General features: G+C 42.9%; 1 protein-coding gene across 3 annotated transcripts in view; it reads right to left on the bottom strand.

Annotated features, from left to right (window-relative positions):
• The window catches only part of DMAP1 (DNA methyltransferase 1 associated protein 1), a 35,440-nt gene that overhangs the window by 7,982 nt on the left and 8,495 nt on the right, over positions 1–18,963 (bottom strand). For all 3 annotated transcript variants that reach the window (XM_086841286.1, XM_086841287.1, XM_086841285.1), the window contains exons 5-8: positions 15,247–15,405; positions 13,971–14,138; positions 12,530–12,715; positions 9,591–9,662 (exon numbers count right to left, since the gene is read on the bottom strand). In XM_086841286.1, coding sequence (XP_086697412.1) covers positions 9,591–9,662; positions 12,530–12,715; positions 13,971–14,138; positions 15,247–15,405 — 585 coding nt within the window. The remainder of the gene's footprint in view (positions 1–9,590; positions 9,663–12,529; positions 12,716–13,970; positions 14,139–15,246; positions 15,406–18,963) is intronic.

Here is an 18,963-nt window from a genome sequence, read left to right as displayed (position 1 = left end):
CCAGCTTCAGGAACAAAGGACAAGAAGAGTTCACCTTTGGCTAGGCTAGCTATACAGACAGGAGGTCTTGGTTTGTTGGTTAAAGGAAGAGACCAAGCTTTCCATCTGGGAGGCCTCCACTAGCTCAAATACCTACTGGTAATGCAAACAACGTGGCAAAGCCTTCAACTGTGATGTTAAGCACATTTGGATCATGTCCCACAGGAGTCTGGTCTTCACTGACACTCTTGAAGATTAGAGGCTGGAGCAGGGAGAGGCAGGACAAATTAATTTAACTTCAAAGAAAGGAACACTAGAGGTGCTGAGGAAGAGTGGGACTGTGAGTTTAGTTTAAAACCACATCAATTAAGCTTCTTTTTAATTCAGGCAGGAGGATCTGGCCTGCAAACAGGAAGGCTTCATTGGTTTCTCAAAGCAAGAGTATATTTTAATTTTACCATCATTAAGAAAATGTTATGATTTATGTGGCTGCTGTCGGACTAATATCTTTAGAATTTAGCTGGCTAAGCCAATTCATCTCTAAGACTGATGAAGGCTGATTGCTCTCTATGCAAAATGTATTAAAACTAAATGAGCAGTCTATTACTCAAATGCTGCTGATAATCTGTTAGCCAAGGTCCGTTAGTTGGGCTGCCTTGTTGCAAGAGAGAAGTCTTCATGCTCTATACAGCTCTGATAAGACCAAGCTTACCTCAGGAAGCCCTTCTTTGTTTTGGTCTTTCAGTCAGATATCCAGAAAAGCAGCACAGTGCTGGAAGTGCTGCTCACTTACCCCTCATTCCCAAAGAATGAGGCAATCTGCAGGGGCCACAAGTCCCAGCCAGTAGCCCAAAGAAGAGCTCTCTGGCTCATGATGTCTGCAGTGGGATATGTGGTTTCTGCAGGCCATATCTCTGCATTAATGAGAACACCCCTTCAGGCAAGCTTACTGCTGACACCACAGCTCCTGGGATGTTCTTGGTGTTGTCATGGATGGAGGCCTCCACAGGGGCCGAAGAAAATTATGTTCCTCAGAGAACTCCAGTGAGCAACCACAGCTTCCGAGGTGAATGGCATTTGCCCTTTTCTTTCCTTCCTCATAGTAGACTATTATTGTTATTTATTATCTTTAAAGTCCCCATATAATAATAATACCTGGGAAACAGATTGCTCCCGTCAGAAAACTGATTAGCTGGGGTTTTTGAGGTTACTATATTTTGGATGCTCTTCTCCTCTGACAGCCTCTCCCTACAGCCCTCTTCGCAACACCAGCCTGTGCTTATAATTACACCAACATCACTTTTGATTTAAGGACTGTAATCCTTTGTCCTCGCTATAAACAACCTGCATTAAACACATGAACTGCGTGTACCAAGAGAAAAATAAAGAGCTACAGAAAATTGTGAGTCAACACCACAAAGCCACAGTACCAGAGCCTGCCTATGCAGAGAGAAGCCTGGGATACATAGGCTCTGCTGGAATGCACTAGGTCTGGGAGGAATGGAATACAGGGCACTGACCTGCTCTGTTTCCCCCTGAAGGAGGAGGACGTTGCTCCAGAGTTGAGTCGTGCAGTTCAAAAAGAACAGAACAGAGCTCCCACAACACCTTCACAGCAAGGGCTGGGACTGAGGTGGACCCTCTGCAGTTCAATTTTTGTACAGGATCTCACCATGAAGTACCCTTGAGGTTTTGCATGATACAGGGTTTTTATTTAATGTTCGAGGCATTCTGCCAACAAAACCTTGCTAATTCACACTAATGACTAGGGGACCTACTGCAAATTAATTGCTAATTGGCAAAATTCATTAAATGAACAAACAGGGTAAGAAATAACTGAAGATATAGCCTCCCCAAACAGACTCAGTTCATTTATTTTTGTGTGCCATTCGGTTTTCATGATTTATGCTAATACTTTTAAGCATAGTTATAAATGTATTTGAATCTATTTTAGTAGAGTAATGAAGTCTAAGTAATAGCAGAGCTTGCAACACAGTTCTGTTATGTCTCACAGCATCACCACCTGGCAGGTAGAGACTGTCATGGGGATCTGCACTAGGAATGGAAGAGGTCTATAGCATCTACAGATTCTCACGGCCCTTGAGTAATTGTGTGGGTGTGGTCATCTTAAAGGTCCCGCTCTCAATTCATCACTTTCTTCATAAATGCTCCTTTTCTGATGCTCCAAACTTCCCACTCCTCCCCAAAAAATCTTCTTTTGTGCTGAAGCCTTTTGTTTGGTCTGTTACCAAAATACAAGGTTTTTTAATTAATCAGTGGTTATTTGAATATTTCATGTATGTGGTGATGCCACACTTCATTTTTATTCAATTTTAAGGTAAGCTTCTCCTTAAAATCAGCCTTCCCCAACCCTAAACAACGTAACTGTCCTAAAAACATTCATCCTAAAATCTCCACACATCTGACCTGTGTCTGTACAGCTGTAAACTGTGGTTTTATGCACCAGCACCAGTATTGTTCAGCATTATTATATAGCTCACTGACATTGAAAACCACCTTCCTTGTAGATTTCAGCAGCAAGAAAACTTTCTCATTAGGCACTTTCTTCTTGGAGATCTTTAGAGTACTGAATAGTTTAGTGGATTTCCAGGAAAGAGCGCTGAAGTTTCAGATGAATAATGTTTTCTGCATTTTCTGCCTGAAGGTCAAACATTCCTGGGCTGCATGGCTTTACTCTGCAGGAGCAGAGAGCCTCCACTCCTATACAATTTTAACACTCAACAAAGGGAAGAACCATATCAAGTACTTAAGTCTTAGAGTTCTAGAATCTGAAAAACCTCAGCTGAAAAATTCAGTTTAAGATATGAACTTGCACATTTCTGAAATTCTGAAGTGCTTCACTGCATGGAACTGAAGTGCTGCGGTGGAAGGTGGACAGGCAAGTGCAATGAATATATGCAAAAAGTAGAAAAGGGTGAAATTGCACAGCTATTCTCTGTCTCAATGAACATATATGCTTCTCTCTGCCCCAACTTATAGCTATGGACTCTGTCTTCTGTCTATGCCTGCTGATCTGCCACAGTAAGATTTTGCACAGGTCAAAATAAGGAGTAATACCACTATGCCATCTCTCCTATGTTCTGTTGCACATTAAACACACAGCCATCTCTCTGGAGCAGTACATGACCATCAACTTGCTCCATCAGTGAGGCTTAATGACAAATAAACAAATCTTTTAAAAAGAAAACATTTCTAAAGTAACTTATGTAAATGTCTATTTAAGGGGTTTTTGGGCTGTGGCTAGACATACCTCAGAAATTCCCAAATCAGTTGTGCAAAACTGTAAAATTTATACTTGTATCCTCCTTGTAAATTAAACCAGTTTTACAGGAATATACCTAGTGAAGGCTTTGTCAAGATGAGGGAGGCCAACAGATACCAGAGAAGCACAACACACCTAGGCATATATGGCAGAGAAGCAGCTCACTGATCCTGTAAGCATTAACGCCTCATTATTCACCTGTAGCACTGACTCAAAGGGTAAAGCTAAGATTCCCTGAAGGAACCAAAGTCCTGGGGCATCAATGTCACAGCATGAAGGGTTTTCACCAGTGCAGGCAAAAGGGTCTTCAAGGCTTTTATACTCTCCCACCCTTTCTCCCCAGAAAGAGGATACAGACTGCTTTGAAACGGCACAAGTGGCCTAATATTAGGGCTACTTGGAATCTACATAATGATGGCTGAGAACCTGGAAAGCAACAGCTTTCTCCCCATTTGACACACAGGCTATGACCAGAAACAAGACACCTGAGAAAAAAAGAGGAACTCACACTTTGCTAAGATTTCCTGCCATTTTGAAGATGGACATTCTCTGGCAAGCGAAGTATCATTGGCCACTTACCAATCCTGAGATTCCTTGTCCTTAAATACCTTTTGCTTTCAAAATAGTGCAAGCCTATAAAACAATTGCAAAAGGACTACAGAAAGTGTTTCTGTAGGAAAAAAATAAAAAATACATGGTGCAGAAGAAAAAACTGCACAGGACATTTTTACTGGGGGTATTTTATGCTAAAAGCACATTACCAGAATGACACTACAGTAGTTTGCTTTAAGCAGATCTGCAGATTCCCAGATAGTCCTGCCCCTGTCTCTCACTACAGGCATGGAGACCAAGATGAGACCTATAGAGGTGGCTGCAGAAAATGGAAATGGCTGCACCCTCTGAGCTGCATCTGACAAACAAATCAAGAACTCAGCAATGTATGCTGTGATTACAGGGAGGGGGCCCTAAGGTCACAGGAGGGGGGAATTCCAAGGGCACTCTACCATGGTACAAGAATGATATGTAAACTTCCAGATCAGACATAGGAAAGTGTAGCAACACATGCATCTAGTCTTGAATTGATGTTGCTTTTCTTTTAAATAATTTAACTGAATCTCCACTTACACAAACAACCACAGTGACTAATTACAGGGCAATCATTATATTGGTTACACTAATGAAAGAAAAAAGGTTAAAGGATATATATGGAGCTCTGCACATGTTACACACAATAAAACTGGCTGATGAATGACACCTGAGACTGTGTCACTATGGGCACACAAAGGTAGTAAAAGCTTCTCAAATCCAGGACTGACAAAGCTCCCTGAGGCCACACACTGCATGGACACTGTACTGGATGATTCAACAGAAGCAGCAGCATGGAGTGTCCTTTCCAGAACTCAAATTTATTTTAAAGATCCCATTCCTGCACCCAGAATGCTTTCCTTATACCTGAGAACCTACTAAGGCTTTGGTCCAGAAGCTCTCCCACATCAATGACCTCCACAAAAAAAAGGTGATGGATTCATTTTCTTTCAGCAATTTAACATTAAGTGCCTTTTGGTTTAGCTAAAAACAAGAATGGAGGAAAAATGTGTTGGATTCACCTTCTCTAGTTCATTTAAGATTTTGTATCCTTTGCAGTTCTCTTTAAAAATAAATATACAAATATTTTCATCTTATTTCATTCTCTACGGACAGGAGTTTGATTAGGAAATGCACCAGCACTCTCTTGGCCCTAATTAAAGGGCATGTAATACAACAAATAGATGGCAATGCCACAACATGAATTCGATCCAGCCTGCATCATTTCTTCATAAGTTTTACTCACAGAAATGAGAGAACTACTTCCCTTCTACACCTCTGTCAGGCTCCCTGTGGAAATTACTCCCGGCCACTCTCTTGTAGAGTGCAAAACATACAACTTCACTAATGAAAAATTGCTAGCAGAAGCAACAAGCACATCTCAGCTAACTAATCCATGGGATGTTCAGACCTGGTAACATAAACTTTCCCCACCTAATAAGGGTTTGCTGATCTCCATGAGATTGATGTCAGAACGCCTTGGAGTGCAATCAATACAAAGCAAATAAATAATTAATTGCTTTAAGTAATTAAATTTATCAAATCCAAATAAGAATAACTGGTATTTTATGGAACTGCTTCCAAAAGCTGAACCTCTGAAGGGACAGTATTGATCACAGGAGGACAGACAGATGTGTCACATGTTCCCTGCCAATGAGGTCTGGGTTTGCATTAATGATAGGGAAGGAACAGAGCCAGCAGCCTCCAAAGCAAGGTAAACAGCCAGCATGCTTGGCCATTTAATTATTGGTTGAATCAAATATAGAAAATAAACATGTCTAAACAAATACATACAACCCCATCTTCCTCTAGAAATATCATTCACCTTGGACTTGCAGGAAGCACTTACTTCTCACTCCAAGGGAAAAAAAAAAATAGAATAACTCACACACATGTTTTCCCCACACAACCACAGTAAATTCTTATTCATTAATCAGTGCTAAAAAATGCTCAAAAGGCTACTAAATATTTAAAAGCTGGTGAGTGTGAATATTTGAATCAATTGAATCAATGAGTGCTAAAGTTCTACTTGTACTTTTCCTTCCTTCTTTCTTAATTTGTTCAACTGGCAAATTGTCTACAAGCTCCCAGTTAAGCAGATGGAGTCAGGCTGCTGGCTGGAAGCCTGTTCTGAAAGGAGGAGGCCAGCTTTGAATGACTAAGCTGGAGCATCCCTCAGTCTTTTCTGCAGACTGAGAATTCTACAAACATCTTTAAATCACAGGTTTTGGAGGTTTTTTTTCCAGATGAGACACCACTCAATCAATTATCTTCCAGTTCCTTTGCTTCTGAACCCATGACAACAGAGCAAGGACACAGACATACACCTCAACATCCACCCTTTCCCATTCATCACCCTCCTTCTTAAAATCACTGCTGAAACAATTAAACAGCATTACCAAAATTGTAAGTTAAAATCCATAGACAGGTCTGAGAGAGAAGAACAACTTAAAACACACTGCAGAGAAGTTAAGCATGCCAACGTCAAGTGCTCTGAACACAACAAAGGTTAAATTTAAGAGAATGCTGAACGTAAGATGGTACAGAAACACTGTGGCGAAATCAGGACAAACTCAGTTCTGCCTTACTGAAGCAACACCATGCCCAGATCACAAACATGTGGTTACTGTTGGTCTGTCTGGATCCTCGAAAATATCCAAGTTCAACAGCTCCCATTCTCCTTCCCTTCAGGAAGATCTGCAGCAAAGCATTCCTCCCTCATAGCTCTCTGCTTTCCCTTTAGTCTTTTCTTCACCTTCCCCTGGTCAAATTCCCTACACATCTGTTTTCCTCTGGCTCTTTGGCTGTCTAACCTCCCAACTGAGCAGAGCTGGTGTAACAGAAAGTTTTCCAGAAGTAATGCTTAGGATTAATAACACAGTTCTGATTTCATTTTCATAAGCTGTTTTACTAACATCAAATGCAAAGGTCTAAAATTCTTTTCAAGAAACTCTTGGAAGGCTCACTCCTTTCCAAACATCTACTACTGCCTCCTGTTCTCAGCAGCACCAAGGCAATACACTGTCTTGAATTAAGAGGAAGCTTTTCATAATGCCCAGCTTCCCACTGCCTCAGAAAAACTTGCAATCTGTGCTGTCAGGAGGCAGAGGGAAATCCCATGCAGAGCAAGGGCATGGGGGCTGTGGCCTTCTTTGCCTGTGGCCACAGTCCCATGGAGAACAATGGGAGACTGAGGCCAGTCTGATAGAAGGCAGCTTGTCGAAGTCACTGCAGAAGATTACTCTTCAGCGTCTGCTGAAGGAGAAACTTTCAGTTATGAAGAATAATGGCTCTAAGTGACCATTAATCCTCACAGGGAAAAAAAACCCAGTCTTCAAATTCAGCCTGTCCATAAGATCGTGTAAGCTGTAACAACAGGGGGAATTTGAAGAGCCATGGCTATTGTCATAAAAACTACTGCGAACAAATTAAGTTGAATACAGATTCCTAACTTTTTCTTCAAGGACTCATTTCTATAAATTAATTTTAACTCAGATTCCAGACTAATTGTAAATCCTCAGAAAAAAAAAAAAAGTCTCTAATCAAAGAATAAGTGCCATTATCCTGGGGATGATATGGTACATTTTTCACACATGACAGAGGTTGAGCCCTGATTTCACTGAAAAATCCAGCTTCACCTAACCACAAAGGCGTAAAGCATGGTAGCAAAGTATAAAATAAAGGAGGGCAACAGAAGCCTTTAAGTGAGGAACTCTTTAGGTCTTCAGGCAAAAAAACTTACTGCAGGACAGCACAAGCTTTAGAAATCATTTTTCAATGTGCTAAGGGCAAAACATCTTATGTTGGATGTTGCCAGAGTATGAATTTCCATTCCAGTTCCTCACTTAGCCCTAGTCAGCCTCCACCCTGATCAATTCCACATCACTGGAGTTCAGAGGGTTTGCCATATAAATCCCACAAGTAAAATAATTTGGATTAGCATGGACTGTCAACTCCATAACATCTGGCACTTCAGCACCTCTTACCAGTTCAAAAGGCCTGTACTGACCTCATGTAATTAATTCTCCCCATCATGCATCTGTGAGGCAAGTGAGTCTAATAGCTCCCATTTAAAAAACAGGGATGGCTTGGATAAGTAAGCCAGGTGACTGGCTAAAAGCCACAAATGAATTCATGTTTCTGGGTTAGAGGTAGGTTTCACAATCCAAACAGCAAAGTATTGTTTTTTCACTTAGATCAGTGATGAACCATCTTTTTAATTCACAAACTACTGGTAATTGTAAGAATAGCATTTATCTCCTTAAAAATTTCAAGAATAACATAGGAAGTTGCTCTAGGTCACTTCAGGAGCTTGGATACTGCAGCTAAAAGCTGCTGAATCAGACTGCCATGCCTCAGTTTAGCACTGCATCTTGTGAGCATTAAAAGGAACAGATAAAAGCATGTAGCACCCATTTTCATGAAGGCTGGGATTTGGATTGTCTGTTTGGCACACAAAGAGGCTGCTGGCTTTGCCAGATGGTTCCATCACTGATATGTTATTGCTCAGCTTCTCTTCCAGAGGGGGTAGAAAAAATAGAAAAGATCAACCATTACTTATTAGTTTTCAAAATCCAAATCAATCTCCATAAATTATCTATTTATCTTAGTGTTGGAGAACACATGTGCCACATCTCAATAAATCTCAACACTTGCACTGCAGTCCTGCTTCTCTCTGGAGTGGGATTTCCTCAAGGCTGTAGCCCCTCACTCAAACAGGTATCCTGCAGATGGTGGCACTGGTACACTGAAGGAGCCCCTCAGCAGTGACCCTGCTGAGGCATCCCACCTCTAACACACACATGCTTCAGTACATCAAAGCAGCATTATCCTTAACACATTTCTGTTAACAGCCAGCAAGATCTGAAACCATCCTGATATCAAAAGAACATTCCATAAAAACAGCCTTTCAAATTTACTATGCCAAGTGAGGATGCGAGGGCAAGGTATGTACTTATCTGATTTTGCTATAATAAAGCAATTAAAAGTTGCTTTAAGGATAGTTTTTTTTTTTGCTAGGAAAAAAAGCAGAAAAGTACTTGTATGTGCACACAGGATTTTGCTATCAAAACTTCTCTGAAAATATTCAGCTGACCAAACAGATCTAAGTTACTTGGTGTCCCAAAACCTGTGGCTAAGAGGCAGGTGTGAAGTCTTGCTGATATAAGAAAGCAATACAAAAACAGCAAGAAAGTTCTTTACTCAGAAGTACCTCTGCAACAGCCTGAACACAGGGGCTTTTCCAAAAAATATCTCCTAAGATAATGTATACAGAAAAGTTAAAAATTCTATGTATTTATGTGTTTCTGGTTTTTTCAAGACACAACCTGAGCTCCAGGTTAATCCAGCTCTTAATCATCTTATCTGGATGATTTTTAAGGTCCTTTCCAGCCCAAATGACTCCAAAAGAACCTCTCAGCTAGTAACACACGTGCTTCAAGGAGCCCATTAGTTCTGGCTTTGAGCTCTGGACTAGACAGCTCCATTTGGTTCTGTTACAGGTGTCTAAGAGCAGAGCAGGCACACCAGTGTCAAACACCAGCAAGTTCAGGTGCCTCTGCAAGGCAATGACTTGGCTTCCACAGAGCCAGCATTCCAGGTTTCTGAGTCTCCACATTTATGGAATGCCTTTCTTATTTTAGAGGCAAGAACTTGACTTTTTTAGCTATAAAAGGATGAGAAGAGAGCCAGGCACAGTGAAAGACATTAACAGAGGTCCCATGGGAACAGGACAAGAACCTACCCTCTGGCTCCGAAGCGTGACACCTGCAGATTTGAAGTCAGGAAACTTGATGCCAGCAGTCTCAGGAACAGCCTGAAAGAGATCGAAACAGGATGTGTTGATGGAGGAAACAAAAGAAACACGAGATTTCATATAGAGACTGTCTGAAGGGGAAAGACCATTTCCTATGACAGAGAACCACCTGCCACAGCCACATGCCAGAGCTGAAGCAAGAGGAAAATCCCAGACAACGGGATTCAGTGGGAAAATCCCAAGCAATTCATTGAGAAGAATACTCCAGTTCAAGGCATCTTTGGAAAGCTCAAATATTTTTGGCCAGTTGGTTTAAATGCACTGCTCTGCACAGAGCCTTACATCCACCCACACAGAAACCCTGACCCTACATGGTATTTGTATGTATTTGTACAGTATCATCCTTATCCAACTTAGACCCATTTCACTGATCAAAACAGCCCAGGACTTCTCTAAATCTTGCCTTTTTACTGTAAACTCTCTAAGGAATGAGCTGAGAAACCTCTGATCTGTACAGACATGAGCCCACTAATGAGGATGCAAGGACTGCCCCCTCCCAGGGAGACCTGCTGTTCATACATATTTTGTCATTTGCCCAGTCATTAGACAGTTTTGTTCCTTACTTATTTTAAGCACAGCATTAAAATGCAGCAAACTTCCAATGCTTCTGCTGCTAACAGTACAGCATATAGTTGAATTTCAACAAAATGGAAAAAAATAAATGCAATCCCTTACAAATCTATGCTGATGAAAGCAAAAGGTGAGCAGACTTTAAAACTATTAAACCAGGCTATCTGTGCACTGAATGGTTTGGGGTCCCCTGAATGGGTCAGCAGAACTTATGATTCAAGCTAAGAATAGCTACAACCTCTGCAAAACACATGCACAATTGTGGTTTTCCAAAACTAAGTCACCTCGAATCTCCCCATTTCTTTGGAGACAGCACTTGCTTTGCTGCTCCCAGATTCCTCTACAGAGAGACTCTGCAGCCTGCTCTTTCTTTGTTCCAGCCAGGGCTGAGACAGCCAGGGCTGCCCCAAGACCATAAGAGATGCTGAAGGACAGTGACTCAATTTCTCAAGTTCCCTGCCAATAACTCTCACATCCCTATCAGTTATCTCTAGGTCTTCATCTTGAGGTGGCACCCTGCAAATCACTCTGCATGGCCAGGCATTAAGTTTATTTCAGTTATCTGTTGCCTGTCCAATAAACAGAGGACCTGGGAAAAGATTCCTAAACATGACCATAAAGGAAAAAGTATTCGCTAACCACCAACAGGGCTAATGAACTTGTAGAGATCACTTTGATCTTTGGCAGGATATAGCCTCCCTGTTAGCATTGTTTGAGACAAACAAGGCTGCAATCAAAAAACCAATCCTCTCTGCTTCCTTTGAATGAAGGCTGGCTTCCAAACTCCCCGAACTCTGCCCCTCAGCCTGTTGCTGAACACCCTGACACAAGCAGTGTGGGGAAATCAGCATCACTGCCTCAGCCAAGCCAACTCTGAATTGCATTCAGCAATAAGCAATTAAATGGGTTCTTTTGCCTCATGTGGTCTGTACAGCCTGTACATGCTGTAAACGCTTCAACCTCAATTGACTCTTTGCTAAATGATTTTCCTTTGTTGAAATGATGCTGATGCAGCTCCCGATTCAAATTCTTAGTTAAAATGCAATTTTTTTCTTAACATTTCCTGGCTATAGTTGGTAATTGACTCCTAATGGACTCTGTCATGGTTGAAATGATGCTAGTACAACAACAGAAACTGCTTCTCTGCCTACCCTGGTGTGCCTATGCACTACATGCCTGCAGACAGGTCCCAGCCAACAATCAGGGGTGGACTCCCTCGCCTTGGCATCCTCAGTATCTTTCCAGCCCCATTCTCTAGCTCTCTTTTTTTCATTACCATCAATGACAAACTGCTTTCTTTACAGGGAGATATGCCAGCCATGGCTGAGCTTTCCCAGAACAACCCTTAAGGGAATTCAATGCACAAGGTGCCCAGTGACATCACACTCATCACACAGCAGGGACACACATGGGACACGACACACCAAAGGAGTGTTTTGAGGAAGTGGTGGCCATTAGGCACACTTCAAGCAGTAACTGTCTAGAATTCACTGCTTCTCCCACCTCTCTGTACAGAATCTTTTGGAGAGAAATGACACAGTGCTCTCTGTTACAAGGTGGAGGGACAGGAATTCCCAGGGATTCACTTGAAACATCTGAGATTTTTTTAACAGTCCTTTTTCCTACTGAAGGTGCTGAATTTAGATCAGTCCATGCTGTCCTCCCCTTTCCAGAAAGGGAAACTGAGGACTGTGAATGTGAACTGAAAGCTGTGTTCTGGCTCCTTAGAGTGCAGCTCAGCTCATGGAGAAATAGCAATAGCTCCCAGAATACAAGAGTCCCGCAGCAAGGCTGGTCTGATCACAGCTGAGGATCAGGAGAGGGGCAGGTACTGAGCTCAGGGAGATGCTGCTGAGATCCTAGAGCTGGGAAGAAAAGGAAAGCTTGAACTAGACAAAGAAGGCAGGTGAAAGACAATGGGACTGTGGGCCAACCCTACAAAGCAGTAACAGAATAGACTTGGAAGAAGCAGGGAGACAGATGCTTCTCCTTACCATGATGCATGAATGGCTGGGATAATTTCATCCCTTTTCTCAAGCAGGGAAAGAGAAACAGGACTTAAACCAGCATTTTTCAAACTGAGGAGAGACTGAGAGCACACCAGGGGACTCTGACAATGGCTGCATTACACAAATCTGCCTTCCAAAGATGTAACCACAACACATCTGCCAGAGAGCAACCAGCAGTTACTCCCCCTACCCAAAAAGGGTCTGATCCCCATAGGACTCCTGCAGAAAACATGTTACCCAGCCAGAGCATAAACAGGGTAAGGGGGAAAAAAAGAGAGAAATGTTTACAGGCTTCTCTGTCTCCTTCTTCTGTGGCAGCTTCTTCTTGGGAGCCTTGCGCTCTGCACGCCTCTGCTCAGTGGTGGTGTCAGCAGCTGTGATGAGCTTCTGCAGGTCTTGGGTTCTCTTTTCTCTCTCTTTCTTCCTGGTTTCAATTTTGCGGAGCTCCTGGATGAGGTATTCTTCTTCTGCCACCTGCAGACCAGAGCACGTCAGAGCAGTCACAAAGCAGAGGAGGCCTGGCAAGGCAAGGGGGCCATCTACCGATAACAGCTCTGCCCTGGGCCAGCCCAAGGATGATTTTATGCCCCTGCCTAACTTCTTGGATTTGTAAAGCATGTTTCACTCCATAACCTTACCCTGCACCCATGGCAATGCCACTCTACAATCTGGCAGCTACTGTATCACAACATTTATGATGCACCCTTCAACAATCCATAAATTATTCATCCCATCTTCCAGAGACCAAAAGCACAGAAAGAAGGGTTAAAAAGCCCAAATATGCTGTAGTTATAAATAAAGTGTTGTGAAAAGCTGGCTCTCCTCCCCAGACATAGCATGTAGAACCCAGAGCAGCTATGCCTAGTACTGACACCTGTCAATGGGGGGAAGAAGCAGAGTAAGTCACATACAAACTTGTCCTTGGAATGAACAAACTGAAAATGATGCTCTCCATCAGCCTATGAAGAACACACTTTCTTAATCTCTAAACTGTAAGACCATTACACAGCTTCAACACAGGGAAGAACTAAGCATGCAGACTTAGTCTTTGATGTTTTCTGGAAAGTTTTTTACTCTCAAATAAATAATTCTCTCTCACAAGACTCCGGTACTCATAAGGACATTGAGAATTTGCTTCTATCAGAGGACTCTACACTCTCTACAACTTCCTGAAAGATGGTTGTAGTCAGGTGGGGGTTGGTCTCTTTCACCAGGCAGCAACTGACAGAATGAGAGGACACAGTCTCAAGCTCTGCCAAGGGAAATAAAGGCTGAATATTAGGAAAAAGTTTTTCATGGAAAGAATAATAAAGTACTGGAATGGTCTGCCCAGGGAGGTGATGGAGTGACCACCCCTTGATGTGTTTAAAAAAAGACTGAATGTGGAACTCGGTGCCAAAGTCTAATTTGGTGTTAGGACATGGGCTGGACTCTGTGATCTTGGAGGTCTCTTCCAACCTAGTCATTCTGTTGAATTATGTTGACTAATACAGTCAATGTCACTTACAACATGGGAGTTACCAGAGACCATGTAGGCCTTTCTCCTAGATAGTCAGATTTCTCAATTATTGTCCTTTTAAACTCCTTACAGGGACATTAACCTAACAACAGCTGTACTTTTTTCTTCTGCAGCCCTTCTTTACCTTTCCCACGCTCTGGACTGCATCATACACCTACTGATTCAACATATCAATCTTCTGGAGAAGTGGTGTGCTCTTCCCCACGTTACCTGCTCTGGTGTCCTATTGTAAAGCCTTTCCAGCTGCTCCTTCCTTCGTCTCTCATGGCCAGCATCAAAGACTGGGATTTTCAGGTCTGTGCCTGGAGCTGCACGAATGTTTGCCAGCTTGGCACAAATGTGGTAATACCGTTCCTTCAGGTCCTCCACTGACCTTTTCTGTGGAAGACATCATAGGAGGACAACATTATGGAAGAACCAAGCAAAACCTTGTGTAGTAAGGACCACTGGCTGAAGGATGTCACATACAGTAAAAGACAATGCCTGGGAGGTGAGCAGGGACCCTTGCAGGTGCTGGAGGAATGACAGGGAAGGAGGAGTTTCTCAGTGAGCTGCATGAATTAACTGTCACATTTTAAAAACACCCACCAAATTATCCAACAGTGCTGAGGGCTTAGAGCCAACACAGCAGTGAAGCATCCTGAGCAGTGAAGATAAAAGGATGCAAGGAGAGTTGAGAGGAGAAAGCCTGTGTGCAGGAAACTGCAACTAATGTGCAGGTCTCCGAATTGCTCAAGACAATGGTCATTCAAGACGCAGCCAAGAAGGCATCAATTCACTGCCCATGATTTCATGAAGTCTGAGCTGTGTTCCATTAACCCAAGCACAAAAGATATTTGGGCTGCTCAGCTGGGCATACTCTTGTTATTTTACTTTGCTACATGCTCTTCATGTGAGAATTTCAGATGACAACAGAAACAGTATTTAGAGCTGTTCTGTAGATGTCACATCATTTCCTATGTCACCAGGAGGCATGGAACCAGTATAGGAGATCAGCAACCATGACACCAGGGTTGCAATTTCAGACCACTGATGGTCCCTGTTTCACAGCAGAGGTGATGGAAACCTGCACCATGTCAGACCACAAGTCAGAAGCAGCACCAGGGAGAAGTCACAGCCCCCAGGGTTCATTGGCAGACCCTTCTCCAAGGGCCTAGACTGAAATCTACACCACCTAGCCTGCTCAAATAAAATCCCCAGCTGCCTTATCTTCAAGGAACAATGAGCTGTTCTTCTGGCAGGTGCAAACCTTCTAACTTTCTAATAAAACACAACAGAGAATGAGAACAAGTCACAGTGGATTTAATTACACACGTAGCAAGCAGCAATGCCTTGTGTTGGAAATTCAATATTCCTTGCTGCCAATAATTCATTATTTTCCCCTAATTAAGTTGATATAACGGGTAATTTTGTCTTTCAAGTGCAGAAAACCCTGGACATGCCATAGCAGCAGGTTGCTAGCAGCAACTTGGCCCCCAGGACTCACCTTGAACTGCTGGTGATCGTAGCGGTCGTGAATGACCACAAAGCGCAGATCAAAGCGCCGAGCCAGGTCAAAGAGATGGTCTGTCTCAGCTTTGGTCCACGCATCGTCGTGGAGATACATCTGGTACTCCTGCTCTGAGTAGACAGGAACCTGCACTGTCTGTGGAGAGAAAACCATGGTAGCTCTCCTGCAGCAGTGCCCTCCTCACTGCCAAGATACCTGAGCCAAGAGCATGAGCACAGCAATGACAGAAGGGGACTGCCAGGACCCTGAGCAATGAGTCCTGATAGGAAACATGATGAGCAGGCAGAGGACTTGATATGGAGCAATGTGTGGTCCCAAGACCATTATATGACATTCAGGGAAGCCTACCAGGAACTACTGCCTAGGAGGCTGAAATCTATTTCAGATGGCTGACACAGGCAGAGGTCAGCAACCCACATCCTGACCATGGGTTTCAAAATTTGAGGCTAACATGACAGTGAAACCAAGGTTCAGCCAGCCTCCCTGCATTCCTTCCATACAGCAAAACCAATACTTCGGCACAAAGTACTCTGACAGTTGACTCTTTACTTATACAGGAAGAACAGGAAAGGCAAGGAACAGTAATCCCCAGCCTTCAGCACACCTGCTTTGATACTCAGACTACTTCTTTCATGTTTGGTGCAGACAGTATCCATGAAGATCTGAAAGACTGTGTACTGTACAACTGAAAGTCATGAACTTTGTCCCTCCCTTCCCCATAGATCTTTTTCCCAGCAGAATAACAGAGCCAAATGACAGTCCAATTCTCACAGTGTCCCAGGTGCCTAAAAGACCAAGCCCACACCACAGTTTCCAGCCTGGAACTGCTCTGCAAGGGCTCTATCCAGAAGAGAAGTGTCACATGAGTACTAAAGAAATAGCAAAAATACTTAGTATACTAGGGGAAATCCTAGCATGTGGTAAAGCAAAAGTGTAAATAAACCTGTGCTTTCCTCCCTTATTGCCCCTCAGTCCCTTCCTCCTGCAGCAAAACTTTGCTCAGCCTGAGGAGATCCTGCCTTCAGAAGAAAACTCTGTGCATGCAAGCAGCAGATGTGCTTCAACACCTCTGTGGTTTTGTGCCCTGTCACTAGGAAAGTCATACTCATGAACTCCATACAGCTTGGAGGAGCATTTCTGAGTCTCCAAATAACCGCTTCTTTAGGTCTACTGCCCTTCCTTTATCACTTAGACACAGAAATTCAAAGGTCAAGCAGACCTCTTGGGGATGCACTGAACCTCAGCCTTCAAGTACCACTTCCTCCAGGAGCAAAGCCATCTTACCAGACACTGTAAGGATGTCCCATGCACATAATGAAACAAAATCATTTCAAGAAGACACGCACACATGAGAAGAGCCAGCAGGACCCTCTGCAGTGGATGGAAGGGAAGGTGGCAGATGCCTCATCAGACAAGAGAATGCAACAAGAGCAAAGACACTTCCAAAACACTGCCCCCATTCATGGCTGCTCAGGTGAGAACCACTGAGAAATCTGGGAGAAGCTGGGAACAGATGGAAAGCTTGGGCCAACCACAGGCTGACTATTCATTCAAATGCAACATAACCATGAAAAGGCAAATATAACCCCCAGAGAGGGATTTTCAGCAGAAACTGGCAGTGTTTCAACTGCACAACAAGAATACTGGTAGGAATATCAACTACAACACTACTGATCCCTGGTCAGGAAAGATGCACTGAAATGGAAACAAGTACAGAAAAGAGCATGAGTAATAGGGAGGTGAGTTTGTCTTCCCACAGCAGACTGGAAGAGAATGCAGCCTAGCAAAGGAAATCTGAAAGAGAATCTGACTGCAGGCTTCAAGTATGCTAGATGAAATGAAAGGTATACTCATGGGAAGAAAAGAGCAACTGAAATAAGAACAAAGAAATTGACTTGCTAAGAAATGCCAATTTAACATGGAAAATTTAACCTGAAAATGAAATTGAGCAAAGACAGTCTAGAAGAGCTTCCCAAGGAAGCACAGGGGCAGGAAAAGCTAAGTGCTTTTCAGAAGGAACTTGATCAGTTTTGAAAGGGACTGGATTGTGGCAGGACCTGAAAGAGCCAAGAGGAGGATTCAGTGGCCTAGAAAACCCCTCATTCCAACATTGCACATTATAAACTCACAAAATTATGAGTATTAAATTAGCTGAAACTGCTCAGGATCCTGGAGCCATGAGACAGCTCTGTGGAAACATCAGCACAATGCCTCATAGAGGTGAAAATACAAACCAAACAGTAAAAATTAGGAGAGAAAAACAGCCAACATAAATCCACCATGCTCTCGTAAGTGGAACACTCACTCCTAGTCCACCCATTTCAAAAGAAAGGATATTTGAGAACAAAGGAGTGCACAGGAGGGCATGTCACATTACATACAACAACATACACAGCAAGGACAATTTACTACATCATGTAACACAGGATCTCAGAGGGACTAAACCTCAAGGCAGCAGTTTGAAATGATCACAAGAACACACCTTTGCACACCACAAAAAATTAACCTGAAGAACCCATTAGGATGGGTTACTCACAAAGCAGCTTTCTGCCCTGAATGTACCTAGCAAGAATTATTAAACACAAATTTCAAATTAGGAAATCCTTAAGCCAAAAACCACCAGAAGGTAGGAAAATATGTATTTGCCCCACTCTCATACTCTTTTGCTAAGCTTTTACTGATGGTAGCCAAAAAAAACAGTACTGGCTGAGAGAGAGCTTTGCAAAGCTGCTTTTATGCTCCTATTTCACACCCTGAAACAAGCAAGACCATGCTTTTTGCTGTAATGCTTTTTTGCATTACACCATGCTCAGTGTGCATGGTGAAACCCAAGTTCACATTTTGGATCTCACAACAAAGAGGACAGAATTGTATTGGAGACCAGAAGCACAGAGAAAAGGGAAAGCAACTGAGCAGTGACCCAGGAGCTTGGTTAAAGAACTTGAGTGAAGGACAGGAAAACAGGCTCATGCCAAGGAGACAGAAAGATTCAGGCAGAGGTATCAAGTATGGGAGAAGAAACCCACAAAAGTCTGGAGAAGTAAGTAAATTTCCTCTGATAAAGTAAGTATCTTCAAAACTCTTGATCAGTGCCTTCAATTTTCTTAACTACAGCACCACAAGAGTAACAACTTGCCCCTGATATTATGTAATTGTGCATTTGCAGATCGCAGAGGTCTGTACCACTAATCTAAAGGTTACAGCCTTGCTGAAGGCTCTTCTGTCTGTCAGTTCACAGTACCTGATAAAGTTAAGGAAAGGAGAATCATATAATTAAAACACCCATATGTGATGTGTGGCCCCCTCTGATAAACTCAGTTGAACTCAGCCAAAACCAGTTCCAGCAGTAGAGTCTTAGAGACAATTAGCCTCACAAAGTTTCACTCAGACAGCTAGGTAGGTGCCTCGACTAAGTGAGTCATACTCCAGACTTCCACCCCAGACATCAGAGAAGAGATACCACAGGAGGCTCTTACCAATGTCCCAGCTAGAGGAAAAGCATCAGTCAGAGCTTGAGCCTTCTAACATATGAGGTCAACCAACCACTTAACTCTGCAGGAAGCCAAGCTTTGTTAGAGCTGATGCTCTGTGGGTTATAAACTTAAAATATTGTATACGGTTACACACAAGCAGAGCTTTTGTGGAATCATGTTAGCACATGGTTTTCTCAGTCTTTCAGATTTGCATCATGAA

Source organism: Cyanistes caeruleus, chromosome 9 (genome assembly GCF_971803275.1).
Source record: "Cyanistes caeruleus chromosome 9, bCyaCae1.hap1.1, whole genome shotgun sequence".
NCBI classification, from domain to species: Eukaryota; Metazoa; Chordata; class Aves; order Passeriformes; family Paridae; genus Cyanistes; species Cyanistes caeruleus.
The sequence above is the reverse complement of the archived record's forward strand: the minus strand, read 5'-3'. Positions and strand labels throughout refer to the sequence as shown.